The sequence below is a fragment of the Quercus suber genome, unplaced genomic scaffold (assembly GCF_002906115.3).
Source record: "Quercus suber isolate HL8 unplaced genomic scaffold, Cork oak 2.0 scaffold_124, whole genome shotgun sequence".
NCBI classification, from domain to species: Eukaryota; Viridiplantae; Streptophyta; class Magnoliopsida; order Fagales; family Fagaceae; genus Quercus; species Quercus suber.
Genome location: NW_027069588.1, coordinates 90370 through 114950, shown reverse-complemented (window position 1 = coordinate 114950; position 24581 = coordinate 90370). Strand labels below are relative to the sequence as shown.

General features: G+C 33.9%; 1 protein-coding gene and 1 pseudogene across 1 annotated transcript; both read left to right on the top strand.

Moving 5' to 3' along the window:
• Nucleotides 1–1595: 1595 nt before the first annotated feature.
• On the top strand, nt 1596–16182 carry LOC111995633 (probable LRR receptor-like serine/threonine-protein kinase RFK1). The gene is given in 25 exon segments (XM_065775966.1): nt 1596–1787; nt 2084–2155; nt 2296–2364; nt 2443–2456; nt 2459–2513; nt 2826–2897; nt 3008–3079; nt 3219–3290; nt 3392–3463; nt 3570–3641; nt 3745–3816; nt 4941–5009; nt 5301–5366; nt 9158–9220; nt 9314–9361; nt 9530–9579; nt 11230–11472; nt 11551–11618; nt 11694–11892; nt 12611–12757; nt 13638–13756; nt 13827–14037; nt 14327–14564; nt 15190–15340; nt 15472–16182. Coding segments are annotated over 25 exon segments (2838 nt in total). The 5' UTR covers nt 1596–1644; the 3' UTR covers nt 15853–16182.
• Nucleotides 16183–18986: 2804 nt separating this feature from the next.
• Nucleotides 18987–23896, top strand: LOC112033343 (probable LRR receptor-like serine/threonine-protein kinase RFK1; annotated as a pseudogene).
• Nucleotides 23897–24581: the final 685 nt, after the last annotated feature.

The following is a 24581-nucleotide window of genomic DNA, read 5'->3' as shown; positions in this document are numbered from 1 at the left end:
TAAAACCAATGTTAGTTAGAAATGTAGGACAGATTGAAAGTACTATTGTACTCTCATTTTTGCAATCAATTTTTGAGAATCAGTGTTTTTAAGCCTTTGTATTAGGGCTATCCACACCCACCTGTGACTGCTAACCCATCCAATCCGAAGCTACTCGAACCGAAACCGTCCGACCTGAGGAGAGAGGTGGTCGACGACGGGTCTCAGAGTTTCAAAACCGATGCCGATGGGTCGGATGGCGGATCTCCTTCTCCAAAAACCAAGCCACCCGATCCGACCAGCTAGAGGCCAGATCTACCTCCAATCCTGCGAAAACATACTGATTTTCGCTAAGATCTCCTCATTTTCGCTCAAATCCAACTATGATTTACTGGGTTTCGCTTAAATACGGCACAGATCTGGTGAGTTTTTCTCAAATCCAACGAAAATCTAGTAATTTTTTGCTAAGATCCGGTGGGTTCTCCTCAAATCCAGCAAAGATATGGTGTTATTTTGCTCAGATCGAGTGATTTTGCTCAAATCTGGTGAAGGTCCAACTAAAAAAACATGTAGTTGCCGCTGATTTGAACCTCTGACAGCATATTTTTAGCTTTGACTGAACCGACCGCCGACCAACCGAGTTCGATCTGACTTGGCCCGTGGATTTTTGCGGTCGGCGGCAGGTCTTCTCGTCAGAAACACGATGTCATCGGGTTGGTCACGGGTTAGGTATAAACCCGACCTAGACCGACTCGTGGACACCCCTACTTTGTATGCTGTTCATTGGAACCAACTACAAATTTCAAAACTTAATATATTTTCAAGTAAAAGATTCCCATAGAGGTGCTTAACCACCTACAAACTAAAATGTTTTAAGCAACTCTCATTAGGGATGGCAATATTTGCCCGACCCGTGGGTGCCCGGGCCGGCCCGACCCTAATGGGCCGAGTTTTACTGGTCCGATTAGGAATAGGGTCGGGTATGGGTTTAAAAAAAAAAACCCCGAAGCGGGTCCGAGTCAGGTCTAGGTTTTATAAAAAAACCAAAGACCCGACCCGAGACCCGACCGAGTAAAAACCCGGTACAAGGAAATTACTAAAATACCCTATATATTTATACCTAAAATCTAACCCTAATCCCCCATTTCCCCTTCACTCTTCAGCAGCAGCCTCCCTCCCTCTCAATCCAATAGTCCTACACTCCCTCACCCTCACTCTATCTCAAACCACCACTGTGAACACCATCGAAAGTCAGACGGCGAGACACCCAACAGTCCATAACCCACATTAGCNTTTCAAGAAAAAGAAAAGAAAAAGAGAAAGTTAAATGGGAAATTAAACTTAAGTGTAGAATGGTAGAAATGTCCTTGATGTTCCTCTTATTTCTCTTCAAGTCCTGGGTATTTAGAACTACTGGACAAGGTTAAGCTAACTGTGTTTCCAATCTAAAATTAGGCAGCAAAAATTGTATTACTCAAGTGAGAAGATAAATATCTTCCTTGGTGCTTTTTAATGTAATTTTAAAGTTCACGTAGCCAAAATAGGGAATTAATTTGAATTGCATTGTTTTACATTAGTGCAGTTGTACAACACTGATTTGACATGTTATGTTTATTTGATTGTGGATGTTGTTTAGTTGATGCACTCAAAGAAATAACTAGTACGATGGGTGTGAAGGATTGGAGGTTTGATGCTAATTCTTGCCAAATTATTGGGGTAACACCAGAGCCACCAGAGAATGCTGAGAGCAGCATCAATTGTGATTGTCGCTTTGAGAACAACAACACTGTCTGTAATGTCGTAAAGATGTATAGTTCCCTCAGCTTATTACTAATTACTTTTACTGCAATTCTTCTATCTTATGCATCATTCTATGTCTCCACATGATGGATACAAGTCTAAAAGTTACTCTTCTATATATTGTTATTGTAAATACTTTTTATCATGAAACTGAAAAAATTTGTTGTGGACCATACATTGTAAATTTAGTCCAGTAAACATTATTTTAAAAGCAATCTGTTTAAATCTCTTAGCATGTTATCATTGATTTACTTTTCATGATAATAGTTGCCAAGACTCAATATTTTATTTCTCATGTGTATAGAGTGCTAAAGGGTTATAGTCTTCCTGGCATGCTTCCACCTCAACTTGTCAAACTTCCTCACCTCCGAGAAATGTAAGATCGTTTTGAAATGCTTCAATTACATGTTTGATGGTAATATTTTGCGCACCAATTTCTAGCACAATTCACAAGGTTTGAATAAAGACATTTTTTCCAGTGCTTTTCAATTTACACCAGTCTTCCTCTAATTGTAGTGATTTTGCGTACAACTATCTCAACGGAACAATACCACTGGAATGGGCTTCAACACAATTAACTTTTATGTGAGCTTATTAAAGTTATATTGATAAAATTTATATCTATTTGCTTTTATCTTAAATTAACCAGCAAGTGATGTGCAGCTCTGTTCTTGTGAATCCTTATCAGGGGAAATTCCAAAGGAGTTGGGAAATATTACTACTCTCACATACCTGTACGTTTTGAACTTTGGTTTAACTCAATCATGTATATCTTGGACAATGGACATTTGTGGTGATTGAAGTCTTTATGAATGGGATACAGTTGTGAAATGAAGTAGAAAGGCTTCAGTTTTCTTGTTAAATTTATTGTCATGACCTCAAAACCTATGTAACTTTTCATCCTTTATCTGTTACATGATAGTTTTGATATCCCTGCACTCCATAGTGACCTCTTGGAGGGTTTAATCATGTTTTTTTCCATTAAGCTTTCTTAGTAATCTCAATATTTCGTTTTTTAATTTTGGTTTTTCCCCCTTTTCAAACAGGTGCCTTGAAGCAAACCAATTCTCTGGCATTGTTCCTCCTGAGCTTGGGGATTTGACCAACTTGCAGACTTTGTGAGACGCCTCATATCTTCATTTTGGTGTTCTATAATTCTTAATTTTTCTCTTCACTTTTAACACTTTTCTGAAGGGTTTCATTCATTGCTTCAATATTGTAATTGCAGGATGCTCTCCTCCAATAATTTGACAGGGAACTTGCCAATGGCTTTTGCTGGGCTGAGAAACCTAACAGATTTGTGAGAGTTTATTATATCCACCTCTTTTTATATATTTGCCTCTCTTTAAACCATAAATATCCACCTCTATTTATATTTTCCTTTAAAGCATAAATATCAACTTGTGCCTGATCAAAAATCATTTTATTGCTCAATACAGTAGGATCAATGATAACAAATTCAGAGGAATTATACCTGATTTCATACAGAATTGGAAACAACTGACAAGATTGTGAGATCTTTGTTCTTTTGAAAATATCTCAAGTTCTTTGAGTTTTAATGGTAGATAAGTCAATTTAGTGTATATTCTCATTCAAATTTACATTCTTGAAGAGAAATGCACGCAAGTGGACTCGAGGGACCTATTCCACCAAATATATCTCTTCTGAATAATTTACTTCAGTTGTGAGTTAAAAGCCTTCTCATATCCATCCAGTACCTTGATATGATGTGAGTTTGTTTTTGTATAGTAATCAATGGTTTTGGCTTATGGTTTGCATCCTTTATACAGGAGGATTAGTGATATAGATGGGCCAAATCAGGATTTTCCTATGTTGAGAAACATGGCAGGCATAGTAAGATTGTATGTTTGGTACTTACGTTGTCAAATGATATAAATGTTTGACTTGATGATGGTCAATTTGATATAATTCGTCAATTTGATATAATTCAGTTATGTATTTTAGGGTTTTGAGAAACTGTAAGATTTATGGGGAGATCCCTGCATACATCTGGACAATGAAACAACTGGAGATGTTGTAAGTAAAGCATCTGAAGTATTAGAGCATGGTGTTTCCTTAGTTAGCAATGTTTGAGTTATCATTATTATAAGTATATATATGCCTTGATTTGGATGGTGTTTGAAGATACAAAGTAAACATGCTTTTGTTTCAGTGAACAAGAAAAATGGAGGCCATTTAAATGAACAGAAAAACATAACTTTTCTTTCACCTATAAGGTGAATTACTCTTAAGTATTTATTTCACTTATACAATGTAGACATTTAATCAATGTTTTGCATTTAATTGATGAATAAAGCTTGGGCAGATATCATTGTAGATATCCAATATTGGGATTTCAGAGTTTTGAATGTTTATAAGCATTTATAGATTCTAATGGTTGTCATTGAAGATATGCAAACGTTAATTGACACTTCAAGCTTTCAATTGGCACTTAGAAAAGAAACATAGTAAAAGATTATACAACAAAGAAAAGTAACATGTGAACATTACAAAATGGTGTAAAAAACCTCAAATGAAAAGAAAGATTGTAAAGATTTTGAATAATAAGGTAGAAATAAGTTCTAACTCTAATGTTAAGAATGATAAGAAACAATCAGGCCTTTCAAACTATGAATATCGCATACTCCTTAAGAAACCATATCACAGAAACTGCAGATATTATTGGGAACATCATTTTATATGTAGGCAACTCATACACATACTTATCATAATTACCTAACACATGGACGTGCACTTATGTACACACCTGTAGATATTTGATATACATAAAATTGATCAACAAATATAATCTAGAAACATCAGAAACCTATAGGATATGAAAAAGTTATGACAAATTGATGAATTACTCATTTCTTTACCTTTTAATTTAAATATATTCTCAAATTTCTTGCTGCTATCATTTTCAGTTGTTGTCTTATTACTATTGTCTAGTTTTCTTCTATTTTCAGGATGGCAATAGATTTATAGATGCATAACATATTGATAGAAGCAATGCTTGCTTTCAAGAGAATGATGCCTATTGCCTTGTTAATTAATGTAACCTTTTTTAATTACAAAAATGTACTACATTTTAACATACCTGGTTGGTAAATTTCCCAAGGATTGATAATGATTATTCTGTCACTTTGTGATTATGATAGGGATGTCAGTTTTAACAAACTGGTTGGGGAACTTCCACCTAGTATAAAGTTAGAGCGCCTGAGATTCCTGTAAGTATATTGAAATATGGGCGTATTTGCTTACATATTAAAACTAGTAAGCATTTCATTTTCAAAGTCTGGAGGACTCAGATTTACATAGCCACAAAAGTGAAAACAAATGCTTACACAGATGCATGCATGTGGTTCACAATTCTTATGATTAAACGTGCTTTCTGGTACAGAACCATTTCTTAGTATGCTACCAAATGCAGGCTTAGATTTTCTGATTGGATTTGTTCAATTGCTTTTGCATTCTAGTATTGGTGTATCATACTAAACTTCTGACGTTGTTTTTGTTAGCTTTTTAACTGGCAACTTGCTAAGTGGAAATGTGGGAGACTCAGTCTTGAAGGAAGGAAGTAATATGTATGTTTCCTATCTAGGATGCTTTTAATTTAGTTTCATCTTTTTGATATATTTGCTTTCTACCTTTCATTTGGTGTGATCCCCTTGTAATGTAAATTTTTTTTCTCCTTGTTAAATATTAACAATGAAATACAGGTAGTTAATAATTTGAGGCCAATGCGCTAACCATTCTAAGGATGGAGTTTATAAATCCCCTAATTTTTTATATTCATTTGAAATATTCTATGTAGACCTTGTGTGTTCTAAATGCTCTGATACCGCTAAAAAAAAATCTGTTTTAGACCCCAAACACTTAAGCAGCAGCTTGATTGAATAATTTATGATCTATTTCAATGGATAGCACAAACAAGTATTTCAACCATAGTTATAGATACCAAATCAAAAGCAATGAAGATATAAAGCAGTAAAAGGAACACAGATTTTGTAAAGAAGTGGAAATTCAATGAAGAACCTCGTCAAAGGAAAAACCACTGTTGGGGTCCAATCCCATAGAAACTCACTATAAGAAATAGTTACAACTGTTTACTTACAAAACCTTTGCACTACTAGATTCTCTATTGTAACCTTGGGATGAAATCCCCTCCCATTGAATCTTCCATTTCCCTCCAATTTTCATTTAGATGTAAGACACAACATTTAAAATTCCAATAAATGCCACGCGTCTCACATCCAACTAAAAGTGGAAGGGAATTGGAGGGTTCAATGGGAGGGGTTCCTTTCCCAAGCTAAGTTACAAATACCTATCTTGCCTTCCCACTGCAATGCCCCCAAAACCTTTAGATTCCTGTAAAAGACATTTTCTCTCAGCATAGTATAATATTGATATGGTAGCCTCTCTCGACTTAATTTGTACAACAGGGGTTGGTTTTATATAGGGAATCATTAGGTTAAGTCATGTGGCCTTCACAGTCAGTGTACATTTTGAATCAATTTTTCTTGAGTGAGTGTCAAGTGAAATCTCTTGGAAAGCACATTTGTGTCAACTTCAAAAGGCCATATTTTACTCATTTCAAATCCAAATTAGGTCAAATTTATCCCCATTTTGAAGCTTCGGGCATCTACTTTCCAATGAAACAAGTTTCACTATGAAATTCATTATGATACAAGTTATATAGGCAAAAGAGCATCAACTCATCATCTTTGAGGAGATCAAAGCTTTATCTTCTCTTAGCAGCTTCTAATCCAGACTCAACCCTAGCACAATTTTATTGATACAGTGAAATTTGATTTTGGCACTAGAATTTGGCAACACTCAACAATCTAAAACCTAACAGCATTTGTTTTACGTTATTAAGCTCATAATGTTCTATCTTCTCTTTGTTCTATCATGAGACATTAGGAGTTTTAATAAAATGATGTTCCTTTTACAAAAAATCTCAGTTTCAATAAGATTTCCAAATATTCTTTTAGAGTTAATATTAATAATTAAATCATGTTGACTTGAGAATCGCTACATGCACTAGGCTACTTTTCACATCTTAGTCTCAAGGTAAGACACAAATTTAATATTAAAGCAGTTCAGTAGGGCCATAATTGTCCATCCTGCCTTAAGGCAGGACTGTTACAACTTCATAGTCAACAGTTATGGGGCTTTTCAGCATGTACTCAGAACTTAGCTTTCAGGAAATTTTAGGAAAATCTCACCTCCAATTTCTTATACGATGTCAAATTATATAAGGAGACAGAAAGGACAAATTATATAAGGACTTCAGAAATGAGTAATTCAGCTTCGCCATACTCATTCAGAAACGGTATCTCAGATATTCTTTTTGATTGGTGGAATTGATTGGGGAAACACTCATCAAGTATTTGAAATTTAGTTCCGTTGTGCTTAATGTGGTGTATATGGAAGGAGCGTAATTGGCGGACTTTTGAGGACATAGAAAGATTGGGTGACTAGCCGCTTGCTTTTTTTAGTGGGTCTTTGTTTGACTGGTCTTGAGCTTGGGGACCACATCTTGTGATTCCCTACCCTTGTTCATTAGTTCTCTTTCTGTTTGTAATTTATTTCTTTTTCTTGTATTTTTTTGGACTGCTTTGTGCTCTTTGCATAAGGTAGCTTATTATATATACATCTTTCTCACTTATCAAAAAAAAAAAAAAAAAACTCATTCTTGACCCTCAAAACATTGGTCATTCTGTTCTCTCCAAAGACACCGCATTAGGCATAATGGAACAGCTTGCCAACTCCCCCCTTGTTCCTCCGACAAACCCCCTGCCCCTTCCAACACGCCAACACATCTTGAACTAAATTCGGCATCACCCAATAGACTCCAAATATACAGAAAATCATACACCACAATTCCTTAGCCATTTCACAATGTAAAAATAAGTGATTAGCATTCTCCCCATACTTCTTGCACATGAAGTGCCACTCCATTATAACAATGCCCCTCTTCCTTGTGTTATTGGCTGCTAAAATCTTCCCCAAAGCCACACACCACGAAAAGAAAGCCACCCTTGGTGTGGGATCCTGGCTTTCTGTATACTTCTCCTAGGAAAATTTAAGCCAACCCTCCTCAAAAGTCTATAATAGCTCTTCACGTGGAAACCTTGATTCTTCGAAGTAAGCCACACCAACTTATCTAACTCCTCATACCTGATATTTGCTTGGGAAAGATCCTCCAATAGCTGTGCCGCAGATTCCATTTCCCAATCCTGAACTGCACAAATGAACGCCAATGTCCAAGAGATCTGTCCAGACCTGATCTCTGCATAATCTGTCACTGTACCCTTTCTATCTCTTGCTATTAAACACAAGTTGGAATACCTATCCTTGAGTGGAGTAAGGCCAAAACCAAACTTTAGTGCTGTCTCCAATATCATATCTAATGAACTGTGTGAAGTTGTCCCAACTGCCTCTAATATACTTCCACAATCCCACACCATATGACCCGCTCACCTCACCTGAACACCAAGGTCTTGAAGGGATGGGAATTGTCAAGTATATGACACCATCTTACACAGATTGAGAAAAATCAAATTTACATTTTGTATTAGTGAATGCAGAGTCTAGAGTTCTGTGTGCGCAATAAGAACGTATAATACACATATAGTGCTCAATAGTTTACTAGTAATATCAACTATCTCTGGCAGCCATTAACAGAAAATTTTGGTACCAGATACTATCAACCAACCCAAATGCAATTCACGTGTACTCTACCAGTGATTTTGTTGACATAGTAGCTATTTACTTGGCCTTTGTCTCAACACTTCATTTTTTTCCTTTTCCTTTTTATTCCTGCTCTTCATAAATGCACAATGGTAGATTTGGTTAGTGCTAAGATTAATTTCAAGTTTGACTTTGGATGTGAAGGTTTCTCTGCAACATTATCTCTTTTGAATTATTGAACATTGTTGCTTCAAATGCTTCCTTTGTTATCCAATTTTTTGCTTCTTTTTCTTTTGTTTTGTTTTGTTTTTGTTTTTGTTTTTTTTTTTTTTGGTGGGGGTGGGGAGAGATTGATGTCCTGAAAATTTTCTCCTTTTCTGTTTCAATTTTTTGCTTCTTTTTCTTTTGTTTTGTTTTGTTTTTGTTTTTGTTTTTTTTTTTTTTGGTGGGGGTGGGGAGAGATTGATGTCCTGAAAATTTTCTCCTTTTCTGTTTCGAAATCAATAAAATAGTATTAATGTTATATCCTGATAAGACATGCCTCTTGGGTTCAAATATTTATGAGATACTAAATGCTATTACTCAAATTCAAATAATCCTTTTTTTTTTTCAGTTTGGTTTGGTTTATTTATTTATTATTTAAAGAATTGACGTTGTCTTTTCCAATGCATTGCTTCAGTGATCTTTCATACAATAACTTCACATGGCAAGGCCCTGAGCAACCAGCTTGTCACGAAAACATGTCAGGCTACTTGTAGAATAATTGTTTACATATATTTTTAGGTTTGATATGGTTTAAGACTGAGATCTTTAACCTCATATTTTTTTTTGTTAGGAATTTAAACCTTAACTTGTTTCGAAGCTCTTTAATTGATGATGATGTGTAAGATGCCCTTTCCCACACTTTTTCATTGATTTATCTTCTTGTTTCTTTAGTTCTGTTATAATTTTTCAAGTTTACCAATGAGAAAGAAGGTTAATGTAAAGTGTAGATTTCATTTACTGAATGTTGTCCATTTTCCTACTAATTTATTCTTTTGTACCCATTCAGTAGTAGAAGACAAGATCCTCATTGCTCGAAGAATTTCAACTGTCCACGATGTAAGGATAGGTTTCTGGAGTTCCATAATCATTGATTACTATGAAAATAATGTTAATTTTTCCAAATCAATTTTTGAATTTGTTCATAAGAGAATATATGTATCAATCATTTCAGCCCGTTAAATGAAAATTGTTTAAGGAATTCTACATATATTAAGTCCTTTCATTCAAACCAAAGAAAAACAAAAGAGATTAATGATTTGAGTAATTTAGCTTGAACTTTTGCTTCTTCAGTTTTGAAATCAACAGGACAATATAATGAATCTTTAAAGCCTAAAAAATTTTAACTCCACAAGGTCTTCTAGATTACTTTTAACTGTAGATGCCTTTTGTGAGTTTTGAACCATGGGGAGATTAGACCATTTTCTACTTTTCAGAGTTAGCTTGGGTTTTGGAACTGTTTTCAGAATGGATTGGATGTCTGTGCATGGCGTCTTTACTTTAAGCTGTAGGATGAAAAGATTTCACAGGATGCTTGGTGTGGGAAGATGCCTTTTCAGCTCTTGTTTTCTGATTTATTTCCATCATTCAGTATAACTGTATAAGTGAAAAAATGGCTAATTATATGGGCTAGATAGGATTGATCTTACATTCAAATCTGAGGTTAGTAAAATTGGAATCAGAATCAGTTGAGGTTTCAGTTCTTATGCTTCTTGATGTTCAAGGCTGCAGTTTTGATGAAGATAGATGTTAGAAGCTGAGCCAAAAGTCATCTGATTGAGTTAAATTTGGCTATAAGTTATTGTTTGTTTTGGGAATGCAGTTTTTATTTGCGTTGTTATGGTGGACAATTTGTTAAAAAAGAGGCAATTTAATATCAGCTGGTGTCATTTGTAAAGAAAGGGAAGACAGTATCATTTGTTTTGTATTGTCACTAACAATGGTTCTTTTTCTGTCCTCCTTTCTCTATCTGGGTTTATTGGGTAATGCCTGCATTAGTGATAAAGATTTTGGCAGCTTGGAGATGAGGATTTAGAAGTAAGAGTCAAATGGCATGGTTTATTAATTCCTCATTGTTTGTTGTGGTGAATTTGGAATGAGAGGAACAATATGGTATTCAAGGCAGTAACTCCAAAAGTACAATCTATCTTCTTTTGCTGATTATGGCATTTTCCTTGGATATAATTGAAAAATCGAACTAGTGGCCAATTTGTATAATTTTTTCCTTTCACTCTTTGCTTTTTTGGTGTTTCTCTTGTATACCTTTCATTCGATAGGGCTGCACCCTTTCTATCTAGCATTTCTCTTAATCAGATTTGTAATGCCCAAAAAAATGAAATCGTAAAACTTGACAATATGACTAGAATAGCGTGATTCATTTTCTAAAACCTTATTCTTGGAGAGAGGAGAGAAGACCTTGAAATGAAAGTGAATCTATGGTTTTCATGATAGCTTGCTTTGAAGTACTTATGAATTGCTAGAATCACTAAAAAATATAGCAAATGACTGGCAAGTGTGTGTGCATGCGTGTGCATGCATTTGCACCCTTGGATTGATATCTCAGTTCTCACTATACCAATGTGAAATCAATTTAGCATTCTGAAAAAAAGAAAAAAGAAAAGAAGCTGTATAAAATGATGACCTCCATATTGTTGCACTATAGTTTACATGTAAGCTTGCTTTCTCATTTTTCTCTACATATCATGGCAGATTCGAATTGTTTGCATGTTAATTCTGGTGGAAAGGATGCAACCATCAAGGAGAATAAAACAAATTTTGTATATGAAGGAGATGGTGATGTTGAAGGTGGTTCTGCAAAATGCTTTATTAATGGCAACAGTTATTGGGGATTTAGTAGCACTGGAGACTTCATGGATGATAATGATTTCCAAAATACACGTTACACTGTGTCTCCGCCATTATCAAATATCTCTGAATTGTATAAAACAGCACGTAGATCTCCTATATCACTTACTTATTTCCATTATTGCTTAGAAAATGGGAACTACACTGTGAGTCTCCATTTTGCAGAAATACAGTTCACAAATGACAAGACATATAACAGTCTTGGGAAGCGTATATTTGATATCTACATTCAGGTAATTGGTCACAATGATGAAAATATGTATCCTTGATGTTGCAGATTAAGGTTTAATCAGACCACTTTGTTGCAGGAAAAATTAGTGTGGAAGGATTTCAATATTGAAGATGATGCTAGTATTGCTCAGAAGCCAGTAATAAAACACGTATCTAACATTAGTGTGGTAAACAATGTTTTAGAGATCCGATTCTATTGGGCTGGTAAAGGAACGACGAGAATCCCTAATAGTGGAGTTTATGGTCCCCTTATATCAGCTGTTTCTGTGGTTTCCGGTGAGTTATTTAAGTGAATATCTCTCCTTTGTCATTTTAGAGATGCCGTGTTTCTGAGGGCCCTTCTTAGGACACCACTACTTGATGGTCCTCAAATCAATTCCCATGATTTCCAACAAAAATGTAATCATAGGAATCTTTTGGTGAAAAATTAAATTGCAATGCAGTTATTGCTCTGACACACTTGGGGAATCAGGATAATTATCTCCAGTTCAAAAGTATTATAGAATATGTTACTTGTGAGATTAGGACAGTGCAGCACTATAATTCCTTTAAATTTTTTTTTTTCTATGTGAGGCCCTTGCTTTCAACTGCAGAAGTAGCTGATAATTAGTTATTAGCCCTTATTGGTCGATTTCAGGTAGATATGTTATGCTTTGCATGGAAATGATTGCCTAGGGGTTAGTGGTTTGATATGCCATGTACTGTAGTATATCTCTTCTCTACCTCAGGTAGAGTGAACCTTTTAGTTTCAATTTTGTGATAAATCAAGAATTTTATAGATTGTCTTCGGTGGGAATTTTAGTTTGGATTTTATGACTAATGCTTCAGTTTAAAAAACCACCCCATGCACATTTTCTGTCTAATTAACAAATAATATATTTTCTTTTTCTTGATGTTTGTGTCTACTTTATTCAATGAACATATGGGTGGCCAAGTTTCTGGGTCTTGTTCACTTTTAATCGGTTGCTTGTGAGGGTGATTTTTTGTTGTGCAGATTCCAAATTTTGTTCAAATGGTGGAACCAAGCGAAATGTTTATATCATTGCTGGTGTTTCAGTTGGAGCATTATTCTTGTTACTCTTTATAGTGGGACTCCTTTGGTGGAAAGGCTGTTTGTGGAGGAAGAAGGGGAGAAAAGAAGGTGCAGGCTTTAGTAGATGTCTGATTCTAAAATTTATTTAATTGCCTCTACTTAGTCAACTTTAACAAGTAATTATGCAAAAAGAGTAGGCTGTCTTGACTCTTGAACTTTTGCAGTTTCAGTTGCTAGAGAATTTTGTGCAAGTGTGCATAATCAATTTTTGATACATAATATTATAAGTTGTTTGCTTAATAGCAACATCTGGACTATACTTAGCTTCTAGAATAGTTTCAGTATGCAGTGAAATATCTACAACATTTTTCTAAAGGTATAGTTTTGTGTTGTTTAATTACACAGAATTGGTTTAATAAAATGGAAATTGTTAGAATTATGGTCAAGTAATTAATTTCACCATTTCCTAACAGTTTAAGCTTTTGGGGCAATCGATAATTTATCATGGTATTTGAGTAGAAAATCCTGAGTTTAATCACTGTTCCCATTCTTCCTCCCATTTAAAATGTTAAAAATCCCATGTATTGGACCACACTTAGTAAGGGGCAGTTTGGGACTACACGAGAGGGATTGTTAGAATTATGGTTAAGTGATTAAATTCACAATTTCCTAATAGATTAAACTTTTGGAAAAATTGGTAATTTATTAGGTGTATATGAGTTAAATAGATTTTTTTTTTCTTCAATGAAATTGGTTGTTCAAAATTGTTAGGGTGGATTTCATTTTTACTGAATTCAAATTCACAAGTTCTGGTTCAAGTGGTTGAATTATTACTCCTTAATGATAAGCTTCTGCGTAGTTACAATGAAAATTTTTAATTTTAATGTATCTGAGCATATCATCTTTCCTTAAGTGTAACTCAAGAAAGTAATTACAAAGAAAACTAACAATTCCTATCATACTGCTTCATGCGTGCCTCCTTGAGCAGATATTAAAGGACTAGATTTGCAGACAGGAACTTTTACCTTAAAACAAATAAAAGCTGCCACTAATGACTTTGATTCTGCCAACAAAATTGGAGAAGGTGGTTTTGGTCCTGTATACAAGGTATTACTCTGACATGGTTGATCCCATTTGAGTATGGATTTTCCTGCTTATCTGACAAGGTTGGGTGCAGGGTCAATTACCTGATGGTACTGTCATAGCAGTTAAGCAGCTCTCATCTAAATCAAAGCAAGGAAATCGTGAATTTCTAAATGAAATAGGCATGATTTCTTGTGTGCAACACCCAAATCTGGTGAAGCTTCATGGATGCTGTATTGAAGGGGAGCAATTATTGTTGGTCTATGAGTACATGGAAAATAATAACCTTGCCCGTGCATTATTTGGTGAGTATTATGTAATCTTGGTTAGCACTGAGCTATTATGAAATTTTTTCATGATTAGAATTTAATTATATTGAGCAAGAATTAAGTCAGGTGAGCTTATCTGGCTTTCAGATTATCCTTGGATTTTATTTTTTTTTCATGATTTTCTGGTTGGGCAGCTCTATGGGATTTGAATTTGAATTTTCTGGTTATTGGTTTCTTCTTACATTTATGCCTTTTCAATGAATTTCATTACATACGAAAAAGAAAAGATTTGAGATGACTTATCAATATTTTGTTCTTACTGTAGGTCCAGAAATCAATCAGCTTAAACTGGACTGGCCTACAAGGCTTAAGATATGTATTGGGATAGCAAGAGGCTTAGCTTTTCTCCATGAAGAATCAAGAATCAAGATAGTTCACAGAGACATCAAAGCTACTAATGTGTTGCTGGATGGTGACTTAAACCCTAAAATATCTGACTTTGGATTGGCTAAACTTGATGAAGAGGAGAAGACCCACATTAGCACCAGGGTAGCTGGAACCATGTCAGTTCCCATCTTATTAATAACTTCTAGTTATATATGTTATGATTTTTGTTAAACTACCAATTGTCCCAAAAGCTTAAACTCTTAGGAAATGGTGAATTTAATCACTTAACCATAATTCTAACACTCTTCCTCACTTGTGGGCCTAAACTTCCCCTTAATAAGTGGAGGCCCAACAAGTGAGAATTTAACATTTTAAATGGGAGGTAAAGTGAAGAAAGGGATTGAACTCAAGATTTCCTGCTTTGATACTATGTTAAATTATCGATTGTCCCAAAAGCTTAAACTCTCAAGAAATGGTGAATTTAATCACTTAACTATAATTCTAATAATTTTAATAATTAAATTTGATGTTTAGAAAAATTTTATAACTTTTGGAGTTGAATCACAAGACATTGAGATTTTGATTTGCAGAGGATATATGGCACCAGAATATGCATTATGGGGTTATTTGACCTACAAAGCAGATGTTTATAGTTTTGGAGTTGTGGCCTTAGAAGTTCTCAGTGGAAAAAGCAACAATAATTATAATAATTCTAATAATTTTAATAATTAAATTTGATGTTTAGAAAAATTTTATAACTTTTGGAGTTGAATCACAAGACATTGAGATTTTGATTTGCAGAGGATATATGGCACCAGAATATGCATTATGGGGTTATTTGACCTACAAAGCAGATGTTTATAGTTTTGGAGTTGTGGCCTTAGAAGTTCTCAGTGGAAAAAGCAACAATAATTATATGCCAAGTGACAATTGTGTTTGCCTTTTAGATCAGGTACTTTCTAACTTCATATCCCTATTTTATTCATAACACGTCATTAATGCGTCAATTATTGCTTACTAATTGTGAAGCTACTACCAAGTAGCAACATTTGCATGATAGTAATTGGATAATTTATATTACAGGCCTGCCATTTGCAACAAACTGGAAACTTGATGAAGCTAATTGATGAGAGCTTGGGGTCAGAGGTCAATGCAGAAGAAGCGGAAATTTTGGTTAAAGTAGCTCTTCTGTGCACAAATGCATCCGCATCACTTAGGCCTACCATGTCTGAAGTCGTAAGTATGCTTGAAGGGCGAATGACTGTTCCAGACATGATTCCTGAACCAAGTACCTATAGTGATGATCTAAGGTTTAAGGCTATGAGAGACCTTCATCGACAAAGGGAAAATCATAGTTTGAGCAGAAGCCAGACCCAAAATTCAACAACAATCCATACATTCTCCTCTCCCACTATATCTAGCCAAGATTTTTATGAAATCAATCCAGAATCTAGTACTGTTTAGAGTGATGAGCATTCCGATTAGTTCCTCATTGAGCATAGTGTTTATTCTTTAACTTTATACCTGACTCCCTGTGGCTATTACTAAAGCTTCATCTATACACATTGACATCATTTGGTATGATAAATCATCCGGGAAAAGTTTAAAGTGGGGATGCATTAATATAATGTAATTATTTCTGTATAAATGTTTTTTAGGATAGAGAGGGAATATGTAGGGATTTATTTATTTTCATTCTTTCTTGTGTTCTATTTATTTATGGTAAAAATTGTAATTTGCTGTGTTACATTATTTACAACACCAATGAAAATTTTAAAGTGGGGGTCTTTTTTCGATCATGGTACTACACCTTGAGAAAATTTATGTCTCCATTGCCTCTTTAAACAATTTTTATAAATCAAACTAATTGAAGTTGACTATTACTTGGGAAATTCTCATCAGAATCAAGTCATGCTAATCAAATTTGTCTCGAGATCAAATCTTTGAGTTCATGTGGGTATGGACCGTACAAACACAAGTAGCTAAAATAAAAACTAGTTCGAATGTAAATGAGCAACCAACTTGCATTAAATCGAGTGTTAGATACAAGCAATTCTGAGCCTGAAGTCTAAAGAAATCAAAAAAAATTCTAAATGCTAAAGGGGATTAAAAATGAACTATAAGGGAATCAATATATATATATATATAATATTTTTTTTCTAATGTTGATACAAACTTTTAAAACCCCAATTTTTTTATTATTCTATTTTTCTAATTTGATATTTAGAGTTATCACATAAACTATGTAACTTAAAACTCACTAGAACTTGCTCACTTTTTGGATAAATCAACCTAACAATAAACAAAGACAAATTAGGTCCGATCTTCTATAAACAAGTTCAAATCATGTTTTTTCTAATGTTGGCTCATAAACTTTTGAATGTTCATATTTTTCTATATCATTATTTTAATATAAGATTTTGAATTTGGTTCCTAGAGTCAAATAAAAACTCTATTATTACGAAAAGTACTAAAAGTGACCTCATTAAAACATATTGATATTGATATTGACAATTCAAATGAATGTATGGAAGTCCTATTCTTGCTTAAATGATAAAAAGGATTTTTAAAGGTACCTTAACACAATGTTTGTAACTATAGCATTATAATTAAGTGATTTTATATTTGTAAATTGATCATTCATATTTTACCCATATAATAACATAATATGGATTTATAATCCTAGGAATGACTTTACTACTAATTATTCCAGCACAACTTAAAATAGAGGAAAATGTAAAGAGAAAAAGTAGTATTAAAATTTAAAATACCAATACAAAATATGAGATATTGAGACAGACATATAAAATGATTTTTTTTTTCTTTTAGGACTAAATGATAATATCTTTGAGAGGAAAACTACACAAACAAATAAACCAACCCTTTTAATTTATTAAAACATAAAAATAGAGATTCTTTTAAATGGTTCTTTCATCGATTGATATTTTGAAAGCACAAAGAAAAAGGGGTGAAAAAAAGAACACTGATTTTTTATTTATCAAAAAATATTTGAAAATCAGTATTTATTTTAAGAAAGAAAAATCAGTAGTTTTTTTTTTTTTTTGGAAAATCAGAATTTCATTTAAGACGTCAAAAGTGCCAAGACGCAACGGCTAGTAATTATAAAACGGCTAGTCGTTTCAATAGCTGTGCCACAGATTCCATTTCCCAATCCTGAACTGCATGAATCACTCCAAATGTCCAAGAGATCTGTCCAGACCTGATCTCTGCATAATCTGCCACTGTATCTCTTGCTATTAAACACAAGTTGGCATACCTCTCCTTGAGCGGAGCCTCCCCCTGCCATAAATCATGCTAAAACCAAACTTTAGTGCCACCTCTGATATCATATCTAATGAACTGTGTCAAGTTGTCCCAACTGCCTTGAATATACTACCACAATCCCACTCCATACAACCCCTCACCCAACCTGAACACCAAGGTCTTAAAGGGTTGGGAATTCTCAAGTGTATGATACCATCTTACACAGATTAAAAAAATTCAAATGTATATTTTGTGTCAGTGAATGCAGTCTCAGTGTTCTGTGTGTGCAATAAGAAGGTATAATACACATATATAGTGCTCAATAGTTTACAAGTAATATCAACTATCTCTGGCAGCCATTAACAGAAAGTTCTAGCACCAGATACCATTGACCAGCCCAAATGCAATTCAGACTTGTGTACTCCAGCAGTGCTTTTGTTGACATATTATTTACTTGTCCTTTTTTTTTTTTCCTTTTAATTCCAGTTCTTCATAAATGCAGAATGGTAGATTTGGTTAGTGCAAAGATTAATTTCAAGTTTGACTTCGGATGTGAAGGTTTCTTTGCAACATGTCAGATTACTTGTATAATAATTTTTTAAATATACTTTTCGGTTTGATATGGTTTTAGTCTGATAGATCTTTCACCTTATATTTTCTTGTTAGGCATTTATAGCTTAACTTGTTTCAAGGCTCTTTAATTGAAGATTATGTTTAAGATGCCCTTCCCTCCTTTTTCATTGATTTATTTTCTCGTTTCTTTAGTTCTGTTGTAAGTTCTCTAGTTTACCAATGAGAAAGAAGGTTTATGTAAGGTGTAAATTTTCATATACTGAATGGTGTCCATTTTCCTACTAATTTATTCTTTTGTACTCATTCAGCAGCAGAAGGCAAGAACCTCATTGCTCGAAGAATTTCAACTGTCCACGATGTAAGGATAGGTTTCTGTAGCTTAATCATCATTAATTGCTATGAAAATAATGTTAACTTGTCCAAATCCATTTTTGAATTTCTTCTTATGAGAATATATATATATCAATTATTTCAGCCCGTTAAATGAAAATTACTTACAGAATTTCACATACGTAAGGCCTTTCATGCAAAGCAAAGAAAAATAAAAGAGAGTAATGATTTGAGTAATTGAGTTTGGACTTTTGCTTCTTCAGTTTTGACATCAAAAAGAGAATATAATGAATCTTTAAAGCCCTCATTACTTTTAACTCCACACCCCTTTTGTGAGTTTTGAACCATGGGGAGGTTAGACCATTTTTTACTTATCAGAGTTAACATGGTGTCAGTTTGGAAATTACTGACATGGTTGATCCCATTTGAGTATGGATTTTCCTGCTTATCTGAAAGGTTGGGTGCAGGGTCAATTACCTGATGGTACTGTCATAGCAGTTAAGCAGTCTCACTAAATCAAAGCAAGGAAATCTGAATTTTAAATGAAATAGGCATGTTTCTTGTTGCAACACCCAAATCTGGTGAAGCTTTGGATGTGTATTGAAGGGGAGCAATTATTGTTGGTCTATATGTACATGGAAAATAATAACCTGCCCTGCATTATTTGGTGAGTATTATGTAATCTTGTTAGCACTGAGCTATTATGAAAAATAATAAGAGATGAAATTTATGATTTAGAATTTAATTATATTGACAAAATTTAAGTCAGGTGAGCTTATCTGGCTTCAGAATCCTTGATTTTTTCTTTTTTCTGATTTTCTGGTTGGCAGCTCTATGGGATTGAATTTGATTTTCTGGTTATTGGTTTCTTCTTAATTTATGCCTTAGTTTCTTTGGAAAAATAAGACTTTCAATATTGTTCACGAGAGAAATCAATCAGAACTGCTACATAATATGTTGCACTAGATGAGACAGATCAAATGTCAAACTCACTAAATTGTTGCTGATGGGACTTAAACCCTAAAATATCTGACTTTGGATTGGCTAAACTTGAATAAGAGGAGAAGACCCACATTAGCACCAGGGTAGCTGGAACATGTCAGTTCCCATCTTTTAATAACTTCTAGTTATATATGTTATATTTTAAACTACATTTCAGCTACAGAAATTATATCACTAACTTTTGTGTATAATGTTGAATAACATAATGATATTGACAGATTTTGATTTGCGAGTCGTAGATATTTCAAAATTTTGAAACTTTTGGAGTTGAATCACAAGAATTGAGATTTTGATTTGCAGGGATATATGCACCAGAATATGATTATGGGTTATTTGACCTACAAACAGATGTTTATAGTTTTGGAGTTGTGGCCTTAGAAGTTCTCAGTGGAAAAAGCAACAATAATTATATGCCAAGTGACATTGTGTGCCTTTTAGATCGGTACTTTCTAACTTCATATTCCTGTTTGATTATAACACGTATTAATGCTCAATTATTCTTACTAATTGTGAAGCAACTAGCAACATTTGCATGATAGTAATGGATAATTTATATTACAGCCTTGCCATTTGCAACAAACGGAAACTTGATGAAGCTAATTGATGAGAGCTTGGGGTCAGAGGTCAATCAAAAAGCGGAAATTTTGGTTAAAGTGCTTTCTGTGCACAAATGCATCCCATCATGAAGGCCTATCATGTATCATGTCTGAAGTCGTAAGTAGCTTGAAGGGCGAATGATGTTCCAGACATGATTCCTGAACCAAGTCCTATAGTGATGATCTAAGGTTTAAGGCTATGAGAGACCTTCTCGACAAAGGGAAAATCAAGTTTGAGAGAACCAACCCAAAATTCAACAAAGTCCATACATTCTCCTCTCCCACTATATTCTACCAAGATTATTTTGAAATCAATCCAGAATCTATCTGTTTAGAGTACTGATGAGCATTCCGATTAGTTCCTCATTGAGCATATATTGATTTGGTATGATAAATACATCACCGGGAAAAGTTTAAAGTGGGGATGCATCTAATATAATGTAATGATGATTTCTGTATAAATGTTTTCTTAGGTAGAGAGGGAATATGTAGGGATTTATTTTTTTACATTCTTTCTTGTGTTCTATTATATTTATGGTGAAAAATAAATGTAATATTCTGGTTACATTATTTACAACACCAATGAAAATTTTGAAGTGGGGGTCTTTTTTCATCATGGTACTACACCTTGAAAAATTTATGTCTCATTCCTTTTAAACAACTTTTTATATCAAATCAGTAGAATCTGAATTATATTACTTGGAAATTCTCAAAATAAGTCGAGTGTATAATTTGTCTCAGATAAATCTTTGCAGTTATTTATACCGAACACAAGTAGCTAAAATAAAAACTATTCGATGTAAATGACAACCAACTTGCATTAATCCTATCATTTAAAAAAAAAAAAAAAAGGATTAATTTAAGTGTTAGATACAAGCAATTCTGAGCCTGAAGTCTGGAGACTTCATGGATGATTACAACTACCAAAATACACGTTACATTGTACCTCCATCATTATCAAATATCTCTGAATTGTATACAACAGCACATAGATCTATATCACTTCTTTCCATTATTGCTTAAAAAATGGGAACTACACTGTAAGTCTCCGTTTACAAATGAGAAGACATATAACAGTCTCGGGAAGCGCATATTTGATATCTACATTCAGGTAATTAGTCACAATGATGAAAAGATATATCCTTGATGTTGCAGTTTAAGGTTTAAGCAGTCCACTTTGTTGCAGGAAAAATTAGTGTGGAAGGATTTCAGTATTGAAGATGATGCTGGTATTGCTCTGAAGCCAATAATAAAACGCGCATCGAACATTTGTTTGGCAAACAATGTCTTAGAGATCAGATTCTATTGGGCTGGTAAAGGAACAATGAGAATTCCTGATAGAGGAGTTTATGGTCCCCTTATATCAGCTATTTCTGTGGTTTCTGGTGAGTTATTTATGTGATTGTCTCTTTTTTGTCATTTTAAAGATGCTGTGTATCTGAGGGCCCCTCTAAGGTCACTACTACTTGATGAGTCCTCAAATCAAGTCCCATGATTTCCAACAGAAATGTAATCTTTTGGTGGAAAAACTAAATTGCAATGCAGTTATTGCTCTGACAGTCCTGTGAAATCGGGATAATTATCTCCAGTTAAAAAGTATTATAGAATATGTTACTTTTGAGATTAGGAGAGTGCAACACTGTGATTCCTTTTTTATTTTTTATTTTATAATTGTTCTATATGAGTCCCTTGCTTTCAACTGCAGAAGTAGCTGATAATTAATAAGTAGCCCATTGGTTGATTTCAGTTAGATATGTTATGCTTTACTTGGAAATGACTGTCTCGGGGTTAGTGGTTTGATATGCCACGTACTGTAGTATTTCTCTTCTCTACCTCAGTTAGAGTGAACCATTTAGTTTGAATTTTGTGATAAATCAAGAATTTTATAGATGGTCTCAGGTGGGAGGTTTGGTTTGGATTTTAAGATGACTGCTTCAGTTAAAAAAACCACCCCATGTGCTTTTTCTGCCCAATTCTTTTCTCTGCCTAATTAACAAAAAAATATATTTCTTTTTGTTGATGTTTGTGTCTACCTTATTCAATGAACATATGGGTGGCCAAGTTTTTGAGTCTTGTTTACTTTTAATCAATTGCTTGTAAGGATGATTTTTGTGTGTGCAGATTCCAAATTTTGTTAAAATGGTGGAGCGAAGCAAAATGTTTATATCATTGCTGGTGTTGCAGTTGGAGCTTTATTCTTTTTACTCTTTATAATGGGAATCCTTTGTTGGAAAGGCTGTTTGTGGAGAAAGAAGGGGACAAAAGAGTAGGCTGTTTGGAAAGTCTGATTCTCAAACTAATTTAATTGCCTCTACCTAGTCAACTTTGACAGTAATTATGCAAAAAGAGTAGGCTGTCTTGACTCTTGAACTTCTGCAATTTTGTGTTACAGATATTCAGTTGCTAGGGAATTGTCTGATTCTCAAATTAATTTAATTGCCTCTACTAAGTCAACTTTGACAGAAATTATGCAAAAAGAATAGGCTGTCTTGACTCTTGAACTTTTGCGATTGTGTGTTACAGATATTCAATTGCTAGGGAATTGTGTGCAAATATGCGTAGTCTAATTTTGATACATATTATTATAAGTTTGCTAAATAGCAACAGCAGGATTATACTTGGCTTCTAGAATAGTTTCAGTATGTAGTGAAATATCTAAAATATTTTTCTCAAGGCATAGTTTCGTGTTGTTTAATTACACAGAAATGATTTACTATGATAGAGGTTGTTAGAATTATGTTCAAGTGATTAAATTCACAATTTTCTAAAAGTTTAAGCTTTTGAGACAATTTATAATTTTTCATAGTATTAAAGCAGGAAGTTGAGTTCAATTCCCACTCTTCCCCCCATTTAAAATGTTAAAAATCTCATGCGTTGGACCACACTTATTGAGGGGCATTTTGGGTCTATATGAGAGGGATTGTTAGAATTATGGTTAAGTGATTAAATTTACAATTTCCAAATAAATGAAGCTTTTGGAACAATCTATAATTTATCAGAAATATGAGTTAATTAGAAAAAAAAAAAATCGTCAAAATTTTGTTGTGTTAAATTGTTAGGTTGGATTTTTCTTTTACTGAATTGAATTCTCTAGTTCTGATTCAAGTAATGATAAGTTTCTGCACAGTTACACTTAAAATTTACAATTTTAATATACCCGAGCATTTAATTTTCATATGAGCATATCATCTTTCCTTAAGTGTAACTCAAGAAAGTAAATACAAAGAAAACTGACAATTCCTCATCATACTGCTTCGTATGTGCCTCCTTGAACAGATATTAAAGAACTAAATTGCAGAGAGGAACTTTTACCTTAAATCAAATAAAAGCTGCCCCTAATGATTTCAATTCTGCCAACAAAATTGGAGAAGATGGTTTTGGTCCTGTCTACAAGGTATTACTCTTACATGGCCGATCCCATTTGAGTATGGATTTTCCTGCTTATCTGATAAGGTTGGGTGCAGGGTCAATTACCTGATGGTACTGTCATAGCAGTTAAGCAGTTCTCACCTAAATCAAAGCAAGGAAATCTTGAATTTTTAAATGAAATAGGCATGGTTTCTCGTTTGCAACACCCAAATCTGGTGTAGCTTTGTGGATGTTGTATTGAAGGGGAGCAATTATTGTTGGTCTATTATGTACATGGAAAATAATAACCTAGCCCATGCATTATTTGGTGAGTATTATGTAATCTTGCTTAGCACTGAGCTATTATGAAAAATAATAAGAGATGAAATTTTGTTTATGATTTGAATATAATTATATGAATCAAAAATTTAAGTCAGGTGAGCTTATCTGGCTTCCAGACCATCCTTGATTCTTGGATTCATTTCTTGATTTTCTGGTTGGTCAGCTCTATTGGATTCGAATTTGAGTTTTCTGGTTATTGGTTTCTTCTTATATTTATGCCTTAGCTTTTCTTTGTGAAAAATCAAGACTCAATATTGTTCACAGAGACATCAAAGCTACTAATATGTTGCTAGATGGAGACTTAAACCCTAAAATATCTGACTTTGGATTGGCTAAACTTGAATAAGAGGAGAAGACCCACATTAGCACCAGGGTAGCTGGAACTATGTCAGTTCCCATCCTTTTAATGAACTTCTAGTTATATATGTTATAATTTTAATAATTACATTTGAGGCTAGCAAAATTTTCCAACTTTTGGAGTTGAATCATAAGATATTGAGATTTTGATTTGCAGTGGATATTTGACACCAGAATATGTATTATAGGGTTATCTGACCTACAACATAGATGTTTATAGTTTTGGAGTTGTGGCCTTAGAAGTTCTCAGTGGAAAGAGCAACAATAATTATATGCCAAGTGACATTTGTCAGGCCTTTTAGATCTGGTACTTTCTAACTTCATATTCCTGTTTGATTGATTACACATATCGTTAATGCTTCAATTATTACTTACTAATTG